The sequence below is a fragment of the Aulonocara sp. 'chitande type north' Nkhata Bay genome, linkage group LG9, assembly GCF_057382095.1.
Source record: "Aulonocara sp. 'chitande type north' Nkhata Bay isolate Kocher_YH1m ecotype deep benthic linkage group LG9, A_spYH_male_GT1.1, whole genome shotgun sequence".
Classification (NCBI taxonomy): Eukaryota; Metazoa; Chordata; class Actinopteri; order Cichliformes; family Cichlidae; genus Aulonocara; species Aulonocara sp. 'chitande type north' Nkhata Bay.
The window spans coordinates 29,920,690-29,944,808 of record NC_141352.1 but is presented as its reverse complement, the minus strand read 5'-3'; the positions used below and the strand labels follow the sequence as shown (position 1 = coordinate 29,944,808).

Here is a 24,119-nt window from a genome sequence, read left to right as displayed (position 1 = left end):
AATCTGCAATGATGAATGAGCAGAGAACCCAACCCCAAATCTCCAATCATGTACACCTGACACCAGAGCGGTGACAATGAACAGACCAACCAAGTTTTTTTTGTCTTTTTTTCACGGATTAGAGCTGAAAGAAGAAATTCTTCTTGCTGGGAGCCATTTTCAGAAGCAGATTACATACTGCACTAAATATTTCTTGCAGGCAGAAGGCTGGATTAACTCAAAATAAACTACACTGCATGTGTTCATTGTAATAAGACAACGCGACTACTGACTGAGCCCATTGACACAGACTGCCTAAACAAGAAACCTTTTGACATAACCTCAAAAAAGCGTGAGCTGGCGGTGGACTCCATAATTGGTCAGCTTGCAATGGCTCATTACCTGTTTGGACTCGGACTGTGAAGCAATAGCAGATACAAAGAGTCAGCCACGCTGTTCAGCACCGAGCACCAAAACTGCACACATTCCCTTTATCATGATCATTTGAAATTTATTTAAAAGAAATTTTGAATTAAAGTTTAAGTTTCCGAGTTAAACTCTGCTACACCTGACCGTGTAAAATCTGACATTAAAAATCTGAAATTAATCTGATGTTAAAGATTATTTTTCAAAAATGATTATCTAATAATTAACTAATAGAGGCAGTGTCTTTTAGCTTGGTTACATCTCTTGGATGAATGGATGACAGGGTGTCGCTTCAGAGACGTCTATAGCTTGGACACAGTATAACGTGGAGCAGTTGCACACTGTTATAATGATTATTTCTTTGCATCTCTGCAGTGTTTTATGATAAAATAAAAATCAAGTGCAAAACCCTTGAAATTGATCCAGTGGTTTGTGGTTAAAAAAAAATAGTTTTATAAGCTGAGGTTGTCCATTTTCTGACTTTCTTTATATTCTGATAGTTTGTAACAATATGAAGTGCAAGAAGAATTGTGAAGTAATTTTAAAATATTGTTCCTAATTTAGGAACAACAACACCTGCTTCCATGTCTTGCATTAATATTTAAATAACTTCTCTGCTTATTGACAATTGTTTCTCAGATAATTATATTATCTCTATTTGTACAATAGTTCGGTTGTTACGAAGGGAAAAACAGGGTACCCGTTTGAAAGTCTTTATGTAATTATTTATTTTTGCAAAATAGCTGCATTATACTCTGTAATTTTTCAAAGACGGTGACACTTGGGGTTCAAATGAAAGCACTGTGGTGTAACATTACTGGAGATCATGAAGATATGATGAAAACTAGCGTATGTGGATAAATCTGGTATATTTACACGATGAATTTAATACACATTCATATCTGACTCTGCTGCTTTGTCAACAGCAGCTGTGTTGCTTCCAGTCAGTATCACGTGCTGAGCTCTTGTGCCCTCCTCCTACAACAATATTGTTTTTTGCTTCTTTTTTTCATAAATGACTTAATCATCTCGAGCCCTTTTCAAAATGATCAAACATTAAATTATTTTCAGGATTTTAAACAGTTGAATTATTAATTATTTGTTTTTAAAAACTCACAAAAACCCAGATATTTTCCATGTAATATATAGTATCGAGAGAGTATGGATGACAAGTAAGAGTAAAAGACAAAAACTTACTTAAAAGAAAATTTATTGCCCAAATTGATCACCAATTTTATTTTTTTAAGTTGAAAAAAAAAGTACAATAATGCCCAATTAGGGCATAAGAGTTAATCTTATTACAGTTCTACAGATCTCATATATTACAAGCGATTTCTCTGCAGGCCAGTATTATTGGCTGATATTAACCTTTTGCTGATATATCAGTATCTTCATTTATAAAGGCTGATAATTTATTGAAAATAATAAGACATGGCAGAAACATTCTTCGACCATGTTTTGAGTATTGGTGTATTTACTTCTTCCTGCATTCCTGAAAAGGTTTCACCATCAGTCATCTTCTATGAGGAGACCTCAGACGCAGTCGTACGCTGAGCTTTTGCTTTCCTGTGAGAAAATCAACAAAAAATAACAGTATATGAGGACTGATCAAATTTGAAAAGTCGAACTGAGCATGTGAGTCAGTGGAAGGTGATGTAAAACTCACTCGAATGCAACAATCTTGGCACGAACCCAGGGAGCTCTCCCATTGATCCAGAAAACACCGGACTGTGTCTGAAAGCTGCAGGAACGAGAAATGAACGATGAACTTGGTAGCAACACTTTAATCAGTTCATTTGAGATAATATTAACAATAAGTAAATGAACTTTAACTGAAGAGCACCAAAAACATCACATCTACATCTTTAGGCTAAAGTTATTTAGCCAGTATAAGTTGTGTTGAAGTTAAACAATTAATTTTAAATGTGAAAAAAAAAAATCATATTTTTCAGTAATTAACAGTTTGTAATAAATCATTCCTGGGCTACAGTTGATGCTTTTAATGTGCCATAAAAAAATTACACGACTGCGTTGACACAGGGTCGGTTTGCTCTCTGGATCAAGTATCCCAAAATTGGTTCAGTGATCTCCTTATTGCTGACAGTTGTGCAGCACGTGACAAAATCATTCTTTGCTGGAACAAAAACCAAAAAAAGATTTTTAAACAGAGAAGAGCCGACAGAAAAACCTTACATGGTGTTTATATGAAATTCCATCTTACCTTCTGATCCAGACATGGCCAAAACTACCAAGACTGTGCAGAGCAGCACAGACAGGCTTCTGATGATACTCATTCTCACTGACGAGTGGTCATCATGTCATTAAATTGAACTTTTGGCCTATCGCTACTCAATGCTGCTAGTTTCTGTCTTTATGCAAATATAGCAGGAAGACATGTAACCAAACCACATTCAGAATCTTGAAGGCATTACATTTTAAGTCGAGTCTGTTATATGCATTTTGTCTGCTACATAACAATATTAGCATTTTTGGCTTCTGAGTTTTGAGAAGTGTTCATGTTAGAGTGTAAAGATTAAGGAACAGAAACTTTTCTTACAAGAACACCATCACTAACTTTCTCTTAACTTTCTGCATCTGGTGTTTTTAAAAAGTGAAAGAAGAGGGAAGTAAAGAAGTTTGCTGCAGCCATATTCCCATCACACAGATGTTAATGCTGACATCAGCATTCAGTGTTTTACTAAAGAAAGGCTTCAGAAAGGTTCCTTATTCTGTTGGGATAATGGAAGTCAAAATATAACTAGGATAATGTGGAAAATTAAAATATAGTCTTAATCATCTTAAACAAGATGAAAAAGTAATTTGACAAGGCTGCCCAAACTTTTGCATCCCACTGTACATGTATACCTTTTTCTGTCCATGTCGTTTAACAGTTGGGTAAAGTACATGCTTTCCTGAGTAGTGGTTGCAAGTCCAATGTATTCAGCTTCGCATGTTGAGAGTGCCACTGTAGGCTGTCCTCCCTTTGTGTTCAGGTTTGCTGTTCTATGGTTTAGTTTCTCCTAGGTTCTGTTTTTCCATCCCCACTTTGTGTTCTGTTTTAATAATAAACCACGCTCACACCTTAGTAAGTGCTGCATTTGAGTTCTCTTTTCCACACATCACATGGCCGCTGCCCCAGCCATGCATAACGCCCCTTGTTATGCCCAAATAACTCAATTTTAGTTTCATCAGTCCACAGCACCTTATTCCAGAATGAAGCTGGCTTGTCCAAATGTGCTTTAGCAAACCTGAAGCGGCTCTGTTTGTGCTGTGGGAGGAGGAAAGGCTTCCTCTGCATCACTCTCGCATACAGCAGAATGGTTGAACAATGCACAGCGACTCCATCTGGTGCAAGATGATGTTGTAGGTTTTTGGTGCTGGTCTGTGGGTTGACTCTGACTGTTCTCACCATTCGTCGCTTCTGTCTGTCCGAGATTTTTCTTGGTCTGCCACTTTGAGCCTTAACTTGAACTGAGCCTGTGGTCTTCTATTTTCTCAATATGTTCCTAACTGTGGAAACACAGCTTAAATCTCTGAGACAGCTTTCTGTATCCTTCCCCTAAACCATGATGGTGTCTCCAGGTCATTTGAGAGTTGTTTTGAGACCCCCATGTTGCTACTCTTCAGAGAAAATTAAAAGACGAGGGAAACTTACAATTGACCCTCTTAAATACTCTTTCTCGTTATTGAATTCACCTGTGTATGTAGGTCAGGGGTCACTGAGCCTACCAAGCAAATTTATATTTAATAATTAGTTCTAAAGGTTTTGGAATCAATAAAATGACAACAGTGCCCAGATTTATGCACCTGCCTGATTTTGTTTAAACAATTGTTGCACACTTTCTGTAAATCCAATAAACTTCATTTCACTCCTCAAATATCACTGTGTGTCTCCTATATGATATATTTAACTGACATTTTTTATTGTAACAACCAACGATTTATACAGGAAAACGATGACTATTAACATGGTTCCCCAAACTTTTGCATCCAACTGTATATAACTATCATTAGCTTACAGCTTGAAGTGTTTAAGGTATGTGCTAACTAAAAATAAAGACAAAATGATAGTTTATTAATTTTTTAATAAAATTTGTAGATTGTCTCAGTGGAGTTTTAATAAACTCGACAGTTTGTTCTTTCTATGTAAAATATAACAGGACCCTGGAGTAAATTCTCTACCATTTCACACTTATGTTTAATCAGTTCTCTGTCTGACATTTGTTCAACTATGTAAAAACTATAACTTTAATCTCATCCAAACCAATTTACTGAGGAACAAATAAAACACTGAAAAAAGCCAAGCAATAATATTTTCAAACTATCTGGGTGACTTATATATCATGTTTAACCTGAGTAGCGAAAAACCGTGGTGGGTTTGGATATGATGTGCTGGGAGTTCACTGTTCTCGCCGGCTCTAGTGAGTTTGAACCCTCTAGCTATCGAGCTGGTGGGTAACAGACGTCTCTGAAAACGTCAGAGCAAATATGTGGTGTCTTGATAAACCGAACAGATATTTGAAGTTTACACAGCTACATTCTCGCCTGAAAATATGTTAAAAGTTTATTTTGTGACCAAGAAAGAGTAATACGAGTAATCTTAAAACTAAGTGGTTTGTTGAAAACTGGAATTAGCTGAGCTGTGCTATGAATTCTGAGATATGTCGGGCCACAAAGGACACGCCTGACCCACCCTTCAAATCTGGGGAAATGAAGAACACATTTTTCAACCGCGTTTGGGGGAGTCTTCGAATTTGGACAGGCTTCGCCATGTCGCTGTAACATAATTGGGCTACAAATGCGGCCTCCGAAGGATGCGGCCACTAAATTTGGACACAGCTATGAAACCGGAAACTGGTTCTTCTTTTTCGGGGTTTAACGGCGGCTGGCATCCCTGGACATGCAGTGCTGCCGTCTTCTGTTTCAGCCCATTATTACAATCTTAAATCCTACTACTTATTTAATAGTCGACGTAATCGTGACTAGTCGACTTATCGTGGCAGCCCTAAAGTGTACGTACATGTGTTTTTATTTATTATATATATTAGGGGTGCAACGATACACAAAATTCACGGTTCGGGTCGATATTTTTTCGATACAAAAAAAATGTTCATGCCTTTTTAATTTGTCATTTATTAAAATTATAAATATGTATTTTAACTCAAAAGTACAGTTTTTAAATTTAATGTTGCTGAAACAACAAAGTAATAAAAAAAAAAATCTATCTGATCGAGAAATCACTCATCTTTGGAAAAGAGAGTTTATTACAGAGAAATGGCTCTTTCCAAAATAAAAGCTATACTATCCGCTTCTTCTGGGCTATATTCTCAGCAGCATATTAAACATATCAGGTCCCCATAAGGAGAATCCTGTGCTAACGGCTGTCTAAATGACTCGGGTGAAGTTTGTAGCATGCGTGCTTGTTGTCTGCTTCCACTTGTCTTTGCACTAGGATGATGTCGGCGTAAATGTGCAGTCATATTCGTTGTGTTCCCACTAGTGCTGTCAGCGTTAATCTCGTTGAAATGACGTTAACGCCACAACACGGCAAATCTCCGTTAACGAGCTACCGGGAATCGCCCCGTGCGTTGGGCTGGACGGCGTCAACACGTTAACGAGCTAACTGCGCTAACACAGTAGTTCCCACCAATTAAGCATTGCGTGGCACATCCAACATACTGTTTTACTTTAGTCCATGATGCGCTTACCTTCAGGGTCATACGTCACATGAAAACCAAAAGAGTTCCAAACGCCAGATCTGAATGAGGGTGGGGGAGGTCCAATTTCCCGTGTTGAAAGGAGAGCTTAACTTCTGCCTAGCTAGCTTGCCCTGCGCTCAGTGAATCTGCATTCGACTACTCCGCCTAGGCTGCACTGTCGAGCGCAGATCCACTGAGCGCTCAACATAGACAGCATCGTCAAAAGGAAAGTTGATCAAATAAATTAAAAATGTTGTATTGATCGATACATATGCGTACCGAACCGAAAGCACTGTATCGAACGGTTCAATATCGATATGAGTATCGTTGCACCCCTAATATATATGTATACTTGGGTGTGTGTGTGTGTGTGTGTGTGTGGGTGTGTGTGTGTGTTTTGCTGGGTTTCACTGCTCGGGCCCACTTATGTTCATCATGGGCTACATAAACTTGGGTAAAAGATAAAGTTTTTTAAAAAACTGGACAGTATACTCAGCAACCATCATCAGTTAAAACACTTGTGGAATACATTATGTGATGTGTGTAGCATTTTGTGAGAGTCTGGTGGGCGACAGAAACAACAGCAGGAAAATATTTGCTCAATAAACAAAAGTTTATTTTTATATTGTTTTTCACAGCCACATTGTTCTTCACATAAACACAAAATGCACAGAAAGAGATTCACAAATAAACAAAAAGAAAAGTAAAAGACAAATAAAAGCTGACCTCCAATGATCAATTACAAAACAATGAAGTCAACAGCATGAATAAAATACACATTTGCTCCACAGGTTACAGGAAAAATTAATCGACAAATGGCAAAAAAAAAGAAAAAGAAAAAAAAAAGAATAAAACAAATTTAAGTCAGGCTGAGAAAGCGCTCTGGTTTGAATAAGCCTTTAATGGTGATGGTAATACTGGAAATACTGATGCAGCAGACAGACTTCATGCCTTCTTCATTTTGGCAGTGACTAGAGAGGAAAAACAGACAAGCAGCAGCTTCAGTTTTTCTCTGTAAATACTTTGCATTTATTTCTGTGTGTTTCTTTTAGCACGACTTACGATCTTTGACCCACTGAGCATCTGGATCAGCACAAAGTTGTCCATATTCTGTGTTGAAACTGGAAATAAAAGACAGAAAATTATAGAGATTGTATATGTTTGTATGTAGGACAACATGTGTGGACTTACATTATAGCCTTCACACAGCGTCCGCTTGCAGCCTGCTCACGATATGTTTCCCCCACCACCTCAGCAGTCCTATTGCCTTTGGTGACTGCAGGGCAGCATGGTGGTATCCTTCCAGGATGACGACGACGAGTACCTGAGAGATTAAAGGTTAAAAATGGAATTTTCTTACCTGAGAAAAGTCTAATTAGAAGGAAAATAAAAGTTAAATCTAGTTTTAAAATATGAAGCTCCTTACATCACTAAACAGAAGGTGACTTTCAAAATGTGACCTGAAATTATGTTACAGTGCACAGGCATTTTTTGTGCAAATCAATCAACAAGTTTAACAAATCAATGTTCTCAACACTTCGAGGCCCTCGATTACTTTTTGGGCAATTCTGGCATTATGTTAATTAAGTGAAAGGTGAAAAATATTTTCTCGTAGCTGCAAGATATTATCTTATACTCTCTCTGTGTCTCTCTCATTTTCTGCTTTCATGCCTTATGCAATGAGTCACTGAAATGATGACTTTGCTAAAAACTAAAATGAAGCAGTGAGATTTAGTTACAGAGTGAATTTGTTTGAAGGAAACCACTGCACCAACTGTGCTACACTAATCAGTTGGCAGTTATGATAGTTTAAGTGTCTTACAACATATGCCTGGCATGCAACGCAGCGTGAGACATAACCCCATAAGTGACAGAAAACAAAAGTTTGCATGTAGATAAACATAAATAGTACAAACATTGTTAATGGCAAGCAGTATAGCATGAATGGATATGGTGTGGCTGTCAATCAGTCCAGCAATTGAACACAAAAATCAGGTGAATGTCGTGCTTATAAAATAAAAATCTCCAAGACTTCTTCTAAATGTAGACATAAAGGACGCCTTTAAAATGCTATCACTGACTAATGAAACTTAGCCCAGAAAACAGCTTCCAGGGTGTCTGGAGCTTTGTGGGTAGAAGTCAAGTAAATGCTGGAAAACACATGTGCAATTATAAATGGTAAATGGCCTGTATTTATATAGCGCTTTACTAGTCCCTAAGGACCCCAAAGCGCTTTACATATCCAGTCATCCACCCATTCACACACACATTGGTGATGGCAGCTACATTGTAGCCACAGCCACCCTGGGGCGCACTGACAGAGGCGAGGCTGCCGGACACTGGCGCCACCGGGCCCTCTGACCACCATCAGTAGGCAACGGGTGAAGTGTCTTGCCCAAGGACCAAGACTGTCCAAGCCAGGGCTCGAACCGGCAACCTTCCGATTACAAGGCGAACTCCCAACTCTTGAGCCACGATCGCCCCATTTATAGACTGAGCAGATACCAGAATATGACTGATGTAAAGGTTTGTGGTCTTTACACAGTGGTCCTGCCCAATAAACCACCAAAATATCACAAGTGAACCTTATTCACAAACAGGCAGCAGCCATTGTTGGAAATATTCATTGCTGTGATAAATTTATCTATTTGATCTCTTTTTTCCTCATTTTTCTTTATAAAAGTAAGAGCACAGTTACCTTCAGAGGAGTGGCAGCACACACACACCGAGAGCAGGAGGAGAGTGATGGAGAGGATCTTCACAGTCATTTTCACCGGCGGTCTGGCTCACTGATCAGGTTGAAACTATATGCTGACCAATGCTTGGTTATTTATTGGTAAGTGTAGGAACATCTGCAGGCAGAACTGCTGACGTATTTCTGTAGGTCTTTGCATTTGTGTGTGCGTGGTTGTGGCATATCACACCTCTGCCTCTTATCATTGAGAATTCAGTATTTCAACCTATCAACACCTCACTGAGAGCTTTCTGAGAAACAGCCTCACACAAAGTTCACAGATGCTCAAATATGGTCAAGAGCCTGATGATTGATACCAGTACTTTGTGCATTTTCATGAGTAATGAGCCTAAACCTCCTGATTATTATTATTTTTTTCCATTTTGACTGTCTGACAGTGACTCTTTTTCTCTTGTAGTTACAAACTAAACATGCGGCCCCCTCATCCACATGGCTGAAAAAAGCAACATGGAGGCAGAAAAAACCTCTAATACTGGTTTCCAGTTTCCAGGAGAACTTGCAGGACAGTCCAGGATGACTGTGGCTCTGTTGAGGTGTTGCTCAAATATTAAAATCTAATAAAAACAACAATCAAATCTACAGTGTGGAAAAGCAAACTGAACTTGCATCTTATTGTACTGTACACACACACACACACACACACACACACACACACACACACACACACACACACTAAACCACTTCCTCATTACAGATGATATATATAGAAAGTTTATCAGTCCCACACATTCATGACATTTTATAAACGACTTTGTTCTGGTATTTTTTAATCATAATTTTTACAGAAAGTCTCACATCATGGTGGAGGAAAAGTTTAGCTGATTGAGGTTTTGAGTCGTTCACTTATGCAGAGCTGTCTTTAGGTCCGGCCACAGCGTTTCCATCAGGTTGAGGTTTACACTTTAACTGGGCCATCGCACCACGTTCTGTTGTGGATTTGCTGATGATAATTTTAAAGCTCCTTTTCCTTTGCATAAAATAACTGCATAGTGCTGGTTAAACTTCAAAGTTATATTTGGTGTAACTACAGAACTAAGAAAATGTGTAGCAGATGAAGGAAATAAAGACAAATGAAACAACGTTGCCCCGAGGCAACAAACCACATTTTCATGCCTTACACTGGCCCTTCAAAAAAACCCACATTTTTTTTTCTTTCAAATAATGCTACCAGGCACATCTCCTTCCAATAAAATGATGAGTTGAAGGTGGTGTGACTTTTATTGGGGGGGGGGGGGGGGCATTCTGCAAGCTGCACTACATGAGAGACATCTCCATTAGGAGGCAAGATAAGGATCACTATTTTACATGTTTATAGTGAAATAAATGTATATTAAAAAAAACTTGTATGTGCATGAATATGTTAAGAAGCATATTTGATTGTATGTTCTACTTTTTTAAATTTATTTATACAGTAAAACTGTTAATTTTCATTCGTTGTCTCAAACCCAGTTTTTTTTTCAGGCAATAATAATAATAATAATAATGGATTGGATTTATATAGCGCTTTTCAAGGCACCCAAAGCGCTTTACAATGCCACTATTCATTCACTCTCACATTCACACACTGGTGGAGGCAGCTACAGGTGTAGCCACAGCTGCCCTGGGGCAGACTGACAGAAGCGAGGCTGCCATATCGCGCCATCGGCCCCTCTGGCCAACACCAGTAGGCGGTACAATACAATGCATTTGCATATGTGTGTAGAGATGTGTGCATTTATATGATCATAGTCAATGTTTTTCCTTTACAATCTGCTCATAATTACAGGACATGGATGTAAATACCTTTTATGGAAGGAAACCAAGGGAATGTGCACTTTCTGTCCTCAGAAAGTGAGGACAGTGAGCTTTTAGGGAGTGACGGTTAGGAGCTCAGGGGTCAGTTGGTAAAGTAACTGTGTCTGTGTGTGTGTTAGTGCCCACATAGCAAGCAGGTCTGGCCAGGATCTGGTATCAAGTCGGCAGTGCTGGCATCCACATATAGGCCAGGCCTGGCATAGATGGCACTGTCTATGTGATGGCATGCCATATCTGGCTTGATTGTGGCTTGGTTTATGTGGCCCAGGCCTACAGAAAACAGGTCTCTGCTGTCCAATTTTATGAATGATATATTATTAGGGACCCTAAAGCAACCCCCAAAATAGGGAGAAATACTTTTTTCCCCAAATTAAAAAGTCATGTAGTAGAGGGTTAAAAGTTGCAGGCGACACAGGGACATTAATGGATAAAAATAAGAAATGTACTGATTTCTTGGATTGCACACGTTTTAGTTAAAAGTTTTAAATAAAATAGAAAGCAAACAACAAAGAGCAACATAATAAGAAAAAAAAAGGAAAAAAAAAAGCACCATCACAATAAACTAGCTTGCTTTCTCTTCTGTTTTTTTTTCTCCATACAGGTGACCCAGGTGTTTTGTTTTTTTGTTTGTTTGTTTTTTTCTTTCTTCCCCCCCTTCTCACCGTCTCTTCTCCCCTCTGTTTTTCTTTCTTTCCCTCCCTCTCTTTCTTTCATTCTTTCTCCCTGTCCTATCCCCCAGTCATGTCTGTCCCGTTTGTAGCAACTGAAAATAAAATAAATTCATAATTATAATAAAGGTCAATCAAATGGACCAATATGGCAAGGCCATGATGATCCACTTGGTAAAATAAATCCGCTTGGCATCTTTCTTGGCCTTAAGACAACAATTCTGATGGCTATAGATCCAAACGGGACAAAAAAAAAAAAAAAATTTTTAAATAAAATGCGTTGTAGGTTTCTGGGAGATTATTAAGATATGAGATTTATTGAATGACTGGTGGTCAGAGTTTATTTGGAAATACTTTTCAGAGTGAGCTTTGCAAAACAGATAAATGGAATCATAAAAGCAAAAAATAAAGAATAAAAGAAGATTTGAAACTAAATATGTAACTAAACTTAAAAAAAAGAACTCAGTTGGTCCGTCTAAGCACAGATTGATGTCCAGCCTTAGTCGTCACTTTAAAGTCACACAAGACTCAGATGTAGCATCAAGAATAAAATCAGAATCAGAATCAGAAAGGGTTTTTATTGCCAAATGTTGAGCAGGTTTACAACATTAGGAAATTGCTGCAGTGCGATGTGGACAGAATTAACAGAGTAACGTAACAAAAACATTTCAAAGAAAAGTTTGAGATAAGGAGATACTGATGACCCGACAGGCAGCGATGCTTCACCTCACACTTTGTACTTCATACCCTCGTCATCCTCACAATGACTGGACAGGAAAGAGAGACAAACAGGAGTTTCAGTTTGTTTCTACAAATACTTTTATTGTGTGTGTGTGTGTGTGTGTGTGTGTGTGTGTGTGTGTGTGTGTGTGTGTTTCTTTTAGCGTAACTTACGATCTTTGACCCACTGAGCGTTTGGATCAGCACAAAGCTGTCCATATTCTGTGTTGAAACTGGAAATAAAGAGAGAAAATTATACAGATTGAATGTGTTTATGTTTGTGTGTAGGACGACACATGTGCTGACTTACATTATAGCCTTCACACAGGGTGGTGTTGCGGCCTGCTGACGATATGTTTCCCCCACCACATCAGCGCTCGTATCTTGGCGGGTGACTTCAACACAGCACGGTCTCTTCTGGCGACGAGCTGATTAGGAGAAGTTTAAAACGGAATATATTTCGCCCACAGGAAGGAAACTCAAAGTGAAATTCGGGTTTAAAATGTTATAAAACTGCTAACAAGAGTAAACAAAAGCTGACTTTTGAACCGTTACCAGACATTAAGTGACATGAAATAGTTTATTTTGTGCCTCACCTTGTAGGTATTTCTACTAATGAGAAATTTACTGCAAACATTATAAAAGTATTAACAAAGTACCTAGTTACACCAGTCTATGTCCTCATTCTAGACACTATATTCTTCAAGAATGCTAAACAGTAAGAGCAGAGGCCTGTATCTGTACCTGTGTCACTTCTTACTGGGCTATATTTCCATGGGGGTTTTTAAGCAGCATCTAATGTTTGTGTTTCCCTTTGACTTGGATGGGTATTAATTTGTACTTGCTGGCCTTCTATACAATTTGCACATAATCTAAGCCCATGTTTGATTTCTGTTTTTTGTATTCAATCTTCACTCTTAGTTGTTAAACAGCACCGAGGCTACAGCTGAAAGAACAAAAAACGAATGCACTTCCTGAATCTTCTTACTGCTGACTGTTATGCAGCAGATGTCCAAATCTTTTTTGGAACACAAATGACATTTTACAAAGTGAATTTTAAACAGAGAAAAGCCAGTTGAAAGCTCTTACATGGAGTCTGAAGTTTAATCTTACCGTCTGATCCAGAGATGGCCCCAACCACCATGACTGTGCAGACCAGCAGTAACAGGCTTCTAGAGTTTACCATTTTCAAAAAGCTTGAAGAACAGTGAGTAAATGATTTGTTCCCCTTTGATCTGCCTTCTTCTCCAGAGTGAAGCGTGAAGAAATAGTTAAGGTCTTAAAAGCAGAAGTGATTCCTCCAGTTATTCGGCTCAGCTTTTTCTGTTTCCTCCTCCTCTCTCTTCTTACAAATAAATTAAACAGTGATTTAAGAGGAACTTTACAAAATGAGACGACGTTTCATCACACAGTTCTTAGATTGTGGAAGTATGAGGCGTTCCACAGAAGCGGGAAGTCATGACATGACATATTTCATCAATGCATTTGTTGTAGAATTGTTAAGAAAAAGTTTAGTAAATCAGTTATTTAACGTAATCTAAATTTAATGTAACCTAAAGGACCTAAAGTATAATATTTTTATTTAAAATTAATTATGAATAAAATACTTTTTCAAACTGGGAACCTGTTCTTAATTTTTCTGTAGCATTTATCTCACAAAACCTTCTTTGGCAAATATTCTGGACATGCTGCAGTCCTGGCTTTAAGATTTTGTTTTGTAAATAGGAAAATGAATGCAGACATTCTGATGTCAGTCCTTGCTTTCAGGCTCGAGTGTTAGTGTTTTGCATTTTTACCACGTGCAAGCATACAAACTCAAAGATCTTACATTTTATTGGAGATAAAGTATCTGAATTTTAGGAGCGGGACAATGCCTCCAAACATGCTTCTTCTGGTTCTTATCTGTATATGTTCCCCCAGTTCTACAATCTGCTCATTCTAATTTACGTGACCCCCTCCTTCACCTGTTCAATTCTTTAACTTTTTCACTTCTATTTAGTACAGAAATCCATCATTGGGGATCTGCCAGGCCCAGGAGCCGCCGCCAGTCCCCTTCAAGTCCTTCCCCAAACCGCAGCTCAATTCATGTCCGTGACATTCACCTTTATCCACTAAAACACTGTCAAACCTAAAATGAGGACGTGGGCCCAGCTGGAGAAAGTCTCTTTTATGCCTTTTTTGTCTGTGCAGGTTATTTAGATATGAAAACTAACTTCAAAAAATTGAATATAAAGGGGTAGAAAACTTCGGACATGATTTATGTTAAGAGGATAGTTACTATTTAACAACATTTGCACTTTACCTGGTTTACAGTGTAAACATTACAGGCCAGAAAGGACATTTTTTTCTTAAAAGGATTATTTTGCAAACTTTCTGTTCTCCCATAAGCATCTGGTGTTTTTAAGAAAAAATTGCAAGAAGAAGGAAGTAAAGATATGTGATGCACCCATATTCCCATCATCCAGATGTTACAGCTGACATCAGCATTTGGTGTCTTGCTGAAGAACGGCTTCAGAAAGCGTCTTTATTTGGTTGGAATAACAAACTATAATTGATTTTTATTAACTTCTTAAGTTATTCTTTCACATTTGACAGGACTGACAGGGTTTTTGGGCACTCAGAATAGTCTCAGAGTTAACTCTGCATTCAGGCCAAATTAGTACCCACACATTTTCCCATTATTGCTGACCGTTTGAATTAGACTTAAAAATGTAGTTCTTACAGAGTGACTCCTGACATGAGTCAAATATAACACACGGCATCGTCAGCAAAATCAGAAGATCTATACTTGTTCCTTACGTATGAAATGTTTACAGAACATTTCTACCCATGAGCTCTGTCATTTCCTGTGCCAACAAAGCAAATAAGTGCATGCTGAGGCTGAAGAGGAGGAAAAAACAGAACAGTCTACATCATGCTACACTCAGTATAACCTCAGATAGAAAATAACACCTACAGGAGCACCACAAAGCTCCCAGTTCATAGATTCTGTGCTAAGTCACATGTCACTAAGTCAGTACTGTTACACACTGTAACCTCAATGTAATTTCTGTGCTTCCTAAATGCTTCACTTTGCAATAATAGGTTTAATGATTGATCTCTGAATATCTTAGTTGGAATAAATTTCATGAACTGATTTATTGCAGTGGTGCATCCTGTTACAGCATCATGCATGAATGGTGTGTGCTCTGAATCTGTGGCAATGCGACCAAAAACGCCAACACCAAGTTTAGGAGATGTGACCTAATAGTTTTGCACATTTAGCATGTATTTGTCATGATGGGCACAGGTTTGTTTAGTTTCTCTGCCTCGTCCAAGTAGATTATCCTGCAGATATTCTCTTCCAAAGACACTCATCATACCAGACTATTAGTAATTGTGATCAACAGTGTTGGTCAAGTTACTTGAAAAAAGTAATCAGTAACTAATTACTGATTACTTCCCCCCAAAAGTAATCCCGTTACTTTACTGATTACTTATTTTCAAAAGTAATTAATTACTTAGTTACTTAGTTACTTTTTAAAAACACGATTTACAACCTGAGTAGGTGATAAAGTGATAGATCTTTCAGCCCAATTCTACTTTTTCTGCATAATCCATCATACAAAATGTAATCAAATGGAAAAGTCTCTTTTTAAAACTTTTATAGTTTTATTAATTTTAATCTTTTAACTTTATGCATCAAGCAAAATTTTAATTATATGCAACATTCTCTGACTGGAAGAAATTTGTTTAATATTTAAACCTATTTTCTGCACATTCCAGCACATAAAATAAAATATTTTTTTTTTTTGTGTTTACACTCACTCTTTCAAATAGATGCAAGTAAAACACAGCAGAAAATAAATAAAATCAAAGACTAGCGGTCCTGTTGCTCTATTTTCACCTGTACAGCAGGAGTTGGGTAGGCGGAGGTTTACCCTGGTGCAGGTGTGCCGCAGCGGTCAGTGGAAGGATACGGCAGTTTCTCTGTGAGTTTCCCATTACGTCGTTGCGCACTCGGAGCTTGCTTGGAAGTTTAGGGGTTTTTTTCGCTGTAAAAAGATGTTTTCTTCCCACGCACAATGCTAATGGACGCTAATGTTTTTGTCACTTTTTATGGAATCAAACTCAAAGTAAGGTCAGTACTTCCACGCTTTAAACGCTGCACGCTCATACTCTCTCCCGCACTCGATATATGATCCACTGTTGATCTGCACACAGCTGTTGTCACGAACGTCGCACTCGCTTACGTCACTGTCATGAGACATTCTCGCAAAAAAATCACGGTTTTAGTAACGCAGTAACGCAGCGTTCCTACGGGAAAGTAACGGTAATCTAATTACCGTTTTTGCAATAGTAATCCCTTACTTTACTAGTTACTTGAAAAAAGTAATCGGATTACAGTAACGCGTAACGCGTTACTGCCCATCTCTGGTGATCAACATACATTTTGGAGAAGTCCTCAAACAAATAAGGAAAGAAAAGTAGTTGTAGAGAACAAGCTGTGATTTTTTTTAACCTTTGTGGGGTTTTATCAGCTGCTCAGCTTGTTAAATAAAACAAACAAAAAAACCTGCTATGTTTATTGTTATAACCACAGGCTTTCAGCTGTTTTGGGATTCAGTCGACTGTGTTTCTTGCCAGCCTTGAGCCCTCAGACTTTAGATGAGTTTAACTTTTACACTTAAAGATTTTGTGTCATCAGGTCTTTTCTATACAATGTTAAGCAAAGCTAGAAACTGGCATAGCTTTTTATTTTATAGTTAATTAATGTAAAGATTCATCATCTAATTCTGACCAATTGTAACTGTCTATTGTCTATTTCACACATATTGACTATATTTTTAAATCATCCTCTAAAGACTCCAGATCATCTTTAAAACAAATTCCCTCGAGATAAATAAAATATTATCAGTCAATCAATCAGTCAATAAAATGAGTAACATCTGAACTTTATTTGTAACATATAACTACTTCTGTGGATGCAGCATCTTGTTCCCAGTTTCCTCCTGATGGCTGAAGAGAATCTTGCCGTCTATCCTCATTGTAAAGATAAGCAAGCCGAACATGGATCACTTACTTCAGCCGATCCACCTGCCTTCTCACCCTTCAACAGTAACACTGCCCTGGACTGTCAGCTTGTGCCCTGTTCCTCCCCTTTGCAACACTTCCCCTATGGATGTTCAAAGTAAGCTCAAACTCACCTGTCAATTCTCTCTCACCATTATCAGCAGTCACTTTGGATTTGGATCTAAAACTTGTCTCCTTTTCATGAAACTTCTTTTATCCTGGACCTGGAAAAACCCTTGACCCCAAGCAAGCTCATGCCAAGAGAAGGAGAAGGTTTTAGAGATGTTAAAAGTTTGCCTATACTTTCACATTTTAAAACACTTACACTTACACTTACACTTACAATACAGTTACTCCTGCTACAGAACCTGCTGCCTTCTGGTGGTGTCTAATAATCCCTAGATTTAGAGTTCATTCCCTGTCCTCTCTAACTTTTCTTGATCTTTATCAGTAATCATGCCAAATAAAGTTAGTTTTCTCTGTTTTAATTTTTTTAAAATCTCTTCAAGAAGAAAAAACTGAAGCATTTACTGAAGTGTTAGTAAACTTGAAACTCTGCACTGACTCCAGAAAGATGAAAATCTTTTAAAGTTAGCAGTGCACCAACACCATCCTCACAGTACACATCTTCAGTCTGTGGTAGCAACAGAGCAGTCATGGAGGTGGGTCAGTGTTGAGCAAATATTTGCTGCCATCAAGTGGAGAAAAGAAAAAATCAACCTCAAATCAGCTTAAAGTCTTTGTCTCTGAACACCCAACAATACAGTGGCCAAAGTGGAGAATTGCATGCGGGCCCCTGTTTCACTGCAAGACTGTCAGTGTCATGCGCCGCGGCGCACGTGCACAAAAGGGTCCAAACGCAGACTCAAGCGCTAGCAGAAAATGACACTTTATTATAACAACAAAAGGCGACCCGGGAAAACCAGAGGAGCAAAACGAGGAACTAAAAAAACCCGGGGAAACAATGACGTGAGGAAGCCGGAATCGGGACCGTGGGAGGCTGCAACAGAAAGGGGAGAAGATTACTAGGGAGCCGGGAAGCGGGAGAAACACATCAAAACTGAGTTAGACTAGTTGGCTTACGATTAGAGCGGGACCATGGGAGCTCGGGAGGGAACTCCGTGAGAAGGAAATCCGTGGAGGTAGTGAATGGGCCAGATGATGCACCGGGTGATCCAATTGAGCAGGAGGAAAGGCAGGTGGCAGACGCTGAACGCCGGATCGAAACCTAGACACAAGTAGGCAGATTTAACGAAGCTCCAACAAGATATTAATGCAATGCCTTCGCGGGAGTCTAGTTACCACAGAGAGGTGATTAACGGACTGGCGTGGAGCATCCGTCAGCGCCGGGTTAAGTAGCTCTTCAGGTAATCACCTGTACCATCTTCATGTGAACACATTCAAGAACATCACAGATGAAAGAAACATTAAAAACTTCCACACTACATAAAGCAAGAAAAATAGTTTTTCTTTCAGATGGTTTCAGAAAAAACAGAAACTTCGGCTTCTGCTTCTGCTTCGCCTGGTCCGGCTTCAGCCCCTGCTTCGCCGTCGCCTGGTCCAGCCTCAGCTCCTGCTTCGCCGTCGCCTGGTCCGGCTCCGTCGCCTGTGGCTGCCACGCCACCGCCTGGTCCTGCCTCGACTGGTCCTGTGCCCACCGGGCCTCGGCCAGTACGCCTGACACTGGAGAGCCGCCGCTGCCTTCCGCGCGGCTGGCCCCCTGAACTGCTCCGTCGTCCCCTTCGTCGCCGCCGTTGCCTTCCGCACGGCTGGCCTCCTGACCGGCTCTGTCACCTGTGGCGCCCGCCTGGTCGGCCCCCCGACCGTGTGACCCTTGAACTCTTGTGCCCACAGGCTCGGGGGTGGCCTCCTGAACTGCACCGCCGCTGCCTCCCGCATGGCCGGCCTCCTGATGGGGGATGGCGTGGCCTGTTGGGTTGCCAACCCCCGGGTCGGCCGCCTGAACTCATGAACTGTGGGCTGGTGTGTTATGTCATCTCCCCTGTACTAAGTTTCCCTGGGTCGTGAGTCATGTCTGCGTGGTGATGTTTAGTTCTTGTCATGTCTAATTTCCATGTTTCCTGTTTTACTTTGTAAATCTGTATTCATGTCAGTGTATTCAGTTGCACCCTCCTGTCCTGTCGTTAGGTTCATGTGTGTCAGCTGTGATCCCATGTGTGGCCACTTCCCCTGATCATCCCTCATGTGTATTTAGTCTCTGTGTTTCATGTAGTCTGCGTCGCGTCGTCTGTGTTCCTACCCTCCATGTCCTCCCGGTCAGTCTGTACAACATTGTCATGGTTTATCAGTACCTGTTTCCCAGTTTAGTTTAGGTTCAGTTTAGTCATGGTGTTTCTGCTTTGTGTTGAGACCTGTCATCAGCCACAATAAAGGCTCGCTTTCAGTTGAAGTTTACTCCGGTCCACTCTCTTGTGTTTGCATCTGGGTCCACCACACACACCCCCGCACGGTCTGTCCCCTCAGATCGTGACAGAAACTCTAATGTATGCCTGGTAGAATGCCCTGCATGGATTACAGCTTAGTTTGTAACTGTGTGCTTGGTGTGGCTGAAAAAATTGCTCATCAACTGTACCGTATTTTAAATCATGCTTTTTATTTGTTCTTGTTTCTAATGTCTCTGTAAAGCACTCTGAATCACCTTGTTGTTGAATTGTGCTATACAAATAAACTTGCCTTGCCTTACTGTTGCGGTAAGGACCTGCAGACGGCGAGGCATTGTAACACTTTCCAATTAATGTGTTTTCCTGAGGAGGAAAAGTGGCTTCACTGGTGCTTTGCTAACACTGTCAATAAAGTCTTGATGTGTAAGGTGATATGGTGTGTTAGGGAGAAATTGTGTCACTGCAGTCCGGGAGTTCACATCGTACTGCTGCTCTGTCCTGTGATGTCTGAAGTTTATCTGGCTTAGACGTTTAGGTTCAAGGTTCTTTGCTGTCCCTGCATTCCACCTGCGCTGCTCGTCTGTACACGCAAGCCCTGTCTTTCCACTGATCGCAGCATTCTGCACCTGTAACAAACATTAATAGTTTTTTCTCACTGTCAATACTCAAGATTTAACATAATGAGGAAGTTTACACTAACAAAAGCAGTACATGGTCTGTGTCCTGCATGTTATAGATATGACCCTGGGTCAATACACCTGAATCATATCCAAAACAGATATAAACACTGGCAAAGTCACCCATATTATCCATTTCATATTAATAGTTACTTTTTGATGCAGAAATATACACCCACAGTCTAATTTTTTTCAAAGTAGTGTGTGTGTACAAATATACATATATATAAACAAACATGTATTATACTACCCTGTGTCACTTCTTATAACTATAGTTGTTCTTGTCTTGTAAATTTGACCTTAATGTGCAGTCTTTTATTTTTTTTATGTTTTATCTTCATGTGATTGTACAGCATACAGCCCACACAAAGTTAACGAGTGGCTTTCACATGTAAACAGTGCTCCACGTAATACTTGGCTAGATGGCAGTAGCGTGACTCCTTAATCACAGCCTTTGACCAGTCCAGTGTTTCTGTTTCAGTGATTTAAACATTGTGATATCCAGATAAGTGATATACCTTCCACAGAATAGCAGCCGCATGACTACATGATCTCCCTAATCCGGCGATACAGGAACAGCTGACTGTCTCCACTACTCCACTTTCTCTTAGCATTACCCATGCTAAGTGTTTCGCTTGATTAATGCTTTGGCTCGGCTCTACATCTGCTTTAAGAAAAATAAAGTCGCCTTGTTTGTTGAGCAGTACTTTATCAATTTTGTTGCTGTGCAGGTAATTATACACCTCAGTGCTCTTGTAAATATGTAATTCCTCGCCATCAACGCCTTCGGAAAATACAAGGTAATTAATAATGTCGATGTAGCTAACATCGGGCCATAGTTTCATGTCATCCATCCACTCTGTGAGAAGTGACGGGTGAGGCACTGCAACTGAACTGTGCTCGCTGCTTTTTAAAACATCTCTACTGTGTATCCACCTTCGATGTGTTGCCATTTACTCCAGGTAAAAGAAACTGCAGTCAGAGAAATCTTTATCAACAGTGAAGGTGTAACCCTGCAACTGTCAACAACAGCGCAAGCAGAAGTAAAAAACCGGCTTCCGCTATGAATCGGGGTAATGGCGCGAACTCAGAAATACTTTTTTTTTTATTGAAAGAAATTTTCATATACAAAACAAGTCAAGGAAACAGACTAGAATTGTAACAATTTACATTATAGAGATGGTGAAGCAAGTCATTATAACTTTACAGGGAGAAAATAAAAGTTTCTAGGGTAAAGTAATAAGGAACATAGACCTTTTGACACAGGCAGGAAAATTAGAATAGCAATATTTTGTGATTTTACAGTATAGTACAGCAGTTTTTTATTCATATTTGAAATAAGCTTAAGTGACTTAAAATATTGACAAAAGTAATTCAAGAAGACGGTAAACATAGGAGAGGCATTCTTCCACTTACATACATGAATAAAAAACTTATATAGCACTATTACAAAATTGACAACATCTGAGATTTCAGAATCCAGATTGTCCATAAAGTAAAGAACATCCTTAGATGTGAAGGAAGGTATATTGGAAATTCTGAGTGAAACAAGTGAAAAATAGATGCTCTAGTGTTTCTGGATCGGAAGAACAGAAAGCACAAGTGTTTTGGAGGAAGGAAGGTTCAGGGTTTCAGTAGTCGTCATCATGGGCTCATCCGATTAGAATGAAAATAAGCAGTCATCAATCATGTGCAGGTTTTGTTGTTTTATTGTATATTGTATAACGGGTAAAGGAAAGAAAGACACACATGGACTGCTCTCTCTAAAAAGGACATAAAGTATGATTTAAGTAACTCAAAATGATACATGAACTCAGGAGACTCAAAGAGAAACTCACCTCAGCTGCCGCCCCATGTGGGAGTGAAGAAAGCGTGAGGGGTAGGTGAGTGCAGTCCTTATATAACGAGTGACAGGTGAGTGCAATTAAGGCCAAGCACCACACCCAAACAAAGGTGAGGAAAAGAAACAAGGTGCATCTGGTGAAGTGAATGTGCTAGAAGGTGAGCCTTTACAACACACAAGAGTCGTCCTCAAAATTAAACCTTTTATACAGGAATTCTCCAACTGGATAAATGCCGGATATGATTCTGAAGTGTGTTTCTTTCATTTTAGACGCAAGTGGGTATTTTAGGTAAAAAGAAAATGACTTTTCTTTCAACATGCTATCAAGGTCATGTCTGACATTGACATTGTAGTTGCAGAATACTATTTGCTTAAAGGTATTAGAGATAAACTTATTATTAAATTGTTTGTCATTTATTGAGGTATTACCTATCGTCAGTGAAGGTAAGCATGTTCTTATTAGTGAATACTTTAAAGTATTTACGATAAGATTTAACAACGGTGTGGGTATCGCTTTACAAACCTTATTATAATTATTAAATGAAATGTCAATTTTATACTTATCAATAAATTCTTCATAAGATAGCAAGTTTCCGTTTTTATCAAGCAGGTCAACAACAAAACATACACCGCTATCATACCAGTCTGATTTAAATAAGGACTTCTTATTGATGACTATAACCCTATTATTCGATTAGGTTAAGGGTGCAGGAGAAATCCATTATTATTTGGTTAAAATGAGAAGAGTTATATTTAGTTGGAAATCTATCCAGTTTTTCATCTGGTGCCATATTAAAGTCACCTGCAACAACGACTTTTTCTATTGAATAAATGATCTTCCATTCTTCTATCATTTTTTTCAAATCAGAAATTAATTTCCGGTTTTCAGCTCTATTGTTGAACCCATAAAAATTTACTAAAATGTACTTAGTATCATCTGACTCTATGTTAACCATTAAAATGACCTTCCTTATCAACCTTATGATCAATAACTCTTCCATTAAAACGATGTAGAAAAATATCCACTCCTGCTGAATGAGAGTTACCATGAGATAAATAAATATCATCGCTTCCCCACTGCTTTCTCCAAAATATATGATCATCTTTACTGCTGTGTGTCTCTTGAAATAAAAAACAATTAGTGTTAGGCTGTTCCTTACAAAAAAGAAAAAACGCTTTACGCTTTATGTTATTTCTTAAACCTCGAACATTTAAAGAAAATATTGAAAGAACCATTGAATATAGCTTGAGAGAGCAATGGAACGTTTTACCTCCTATTAACTAATAAATGCAGTCAAAGTTAAGGACCATTGAGCAAGTTACCGGCTTAAATTTAGTTGAACAGTTATACCTTCTTATCTAGGTCATTATGAAGTTCTTTCATTCTTTGATTTGACGACCATCGATGACAGCATATCCGCTTCCTCCACTCTCGGCCACAGAGGTTTGCGGGCTTCTCTGTCTTCCTTACAAAAGTCTTCTCTAAACCGAATCTTCATCTCCTTGCAGAACTTCGCCTCCTTGGACATCTTCCACACTAGGTCTCGAACAGTTCTCATTGCAAACTTTTGATACAATTGAACATCAATTTATTTTCCACTCTTTGAAAAAAATTTGGCTTTGGATAATTTTTCTGTAAAGCTTCAAAACCTTGTACACGAATGGCAATAGCTCAATTAAAATGATTAAGACTCCACCCCAAGATTTGACCTGTTTTACAAGGAATCACCATAGCTGATAAGGAGCTCATCATCAGCCAGCTAGCTGATGACACCACTCTTCTTGAAGAATGCAAATCAAATCCGTCCAGCCCTTAGTGTTATTAGTGATTTCTCTGAGGCATCTGGTTTATGTCTAAATCTAAAAAAAATGTGAATTACTAGCAATTAAAGACTGCACTGCAAATGCTCTCTGTAACATTTCTGTTAAACAAGGAGTCACATACCCAGGACTGTTAATATCCAAAAACCAAAAGTCAAGATGCTCGTCAAACTTTAAAAAAAAAAGTACGTTCTAAATGAAACTTCAGACGTCACTAATCACGTGACTCTGGCCAAACGAATCAAGCCTCGACACAGTGCTTCTGAAGCAGTTAATCTTTTTG

The 24,119-nt window shown here is 39.0% G+C and overlaps 2 protein-coding genes across 2 annotated transcripts; both read right to left on the bottom strand.

Moving 5' to 3' along the window:
• Positions 1 to 7,049: 7,049 nt before the first annotated feature.
• Positions 7,050 to 8,949, bottom strand: LOC147322377 (eotaxin-like). Its single transcript, XM_086305044.1, has 4 exons — positions 8,803 to 8,949; positions 7,296 to 7,428; positions 7,167 to 7,225; positions 7,050 to 7,075 (listed from the first exon to the last, which is right to left on the bottom strand). The coding sequence occupies exons 1-4, from the start codon at positions 8,870 to 8,872 to the stop codon at positions 7,050 to 7,052; spliced, it is 288 nt and encodes a 95-aa protein (XP_086161170.1). The 5' UTR covers positions 8,873 to 8,949.
• A 2,930-nt stretch (positions 8,950 to 11,879) lies between these two features.
• On the bottom strand, positions 11,880 to 13,359 carry LOC147322376 (C-C motif chemokine 3-like). The gene is made up of 4 exons (XM_086305210.1): positions 13,155 to 13,359; positions 12,352 to 12,469; positions 12,216 to 12,274; positions 11,880 to 12,088 (listed from the first exon to the last, which is right to left on the bottom strand). Exons 1-4 carry the CDS (start codon positions 13,225 to 13,227, stop codon positions 12,063 to 12,065), a joined length of 276 nt encoding a protein of 91 aa, XP_086161336.1. The 5' UTR covers positions 13,228 to 13,359; the 3' UTR covers positions 11,880 to 12,062.
• Positions 13,360 to 24,119: the final 10,760 nt, after the last annotated feature.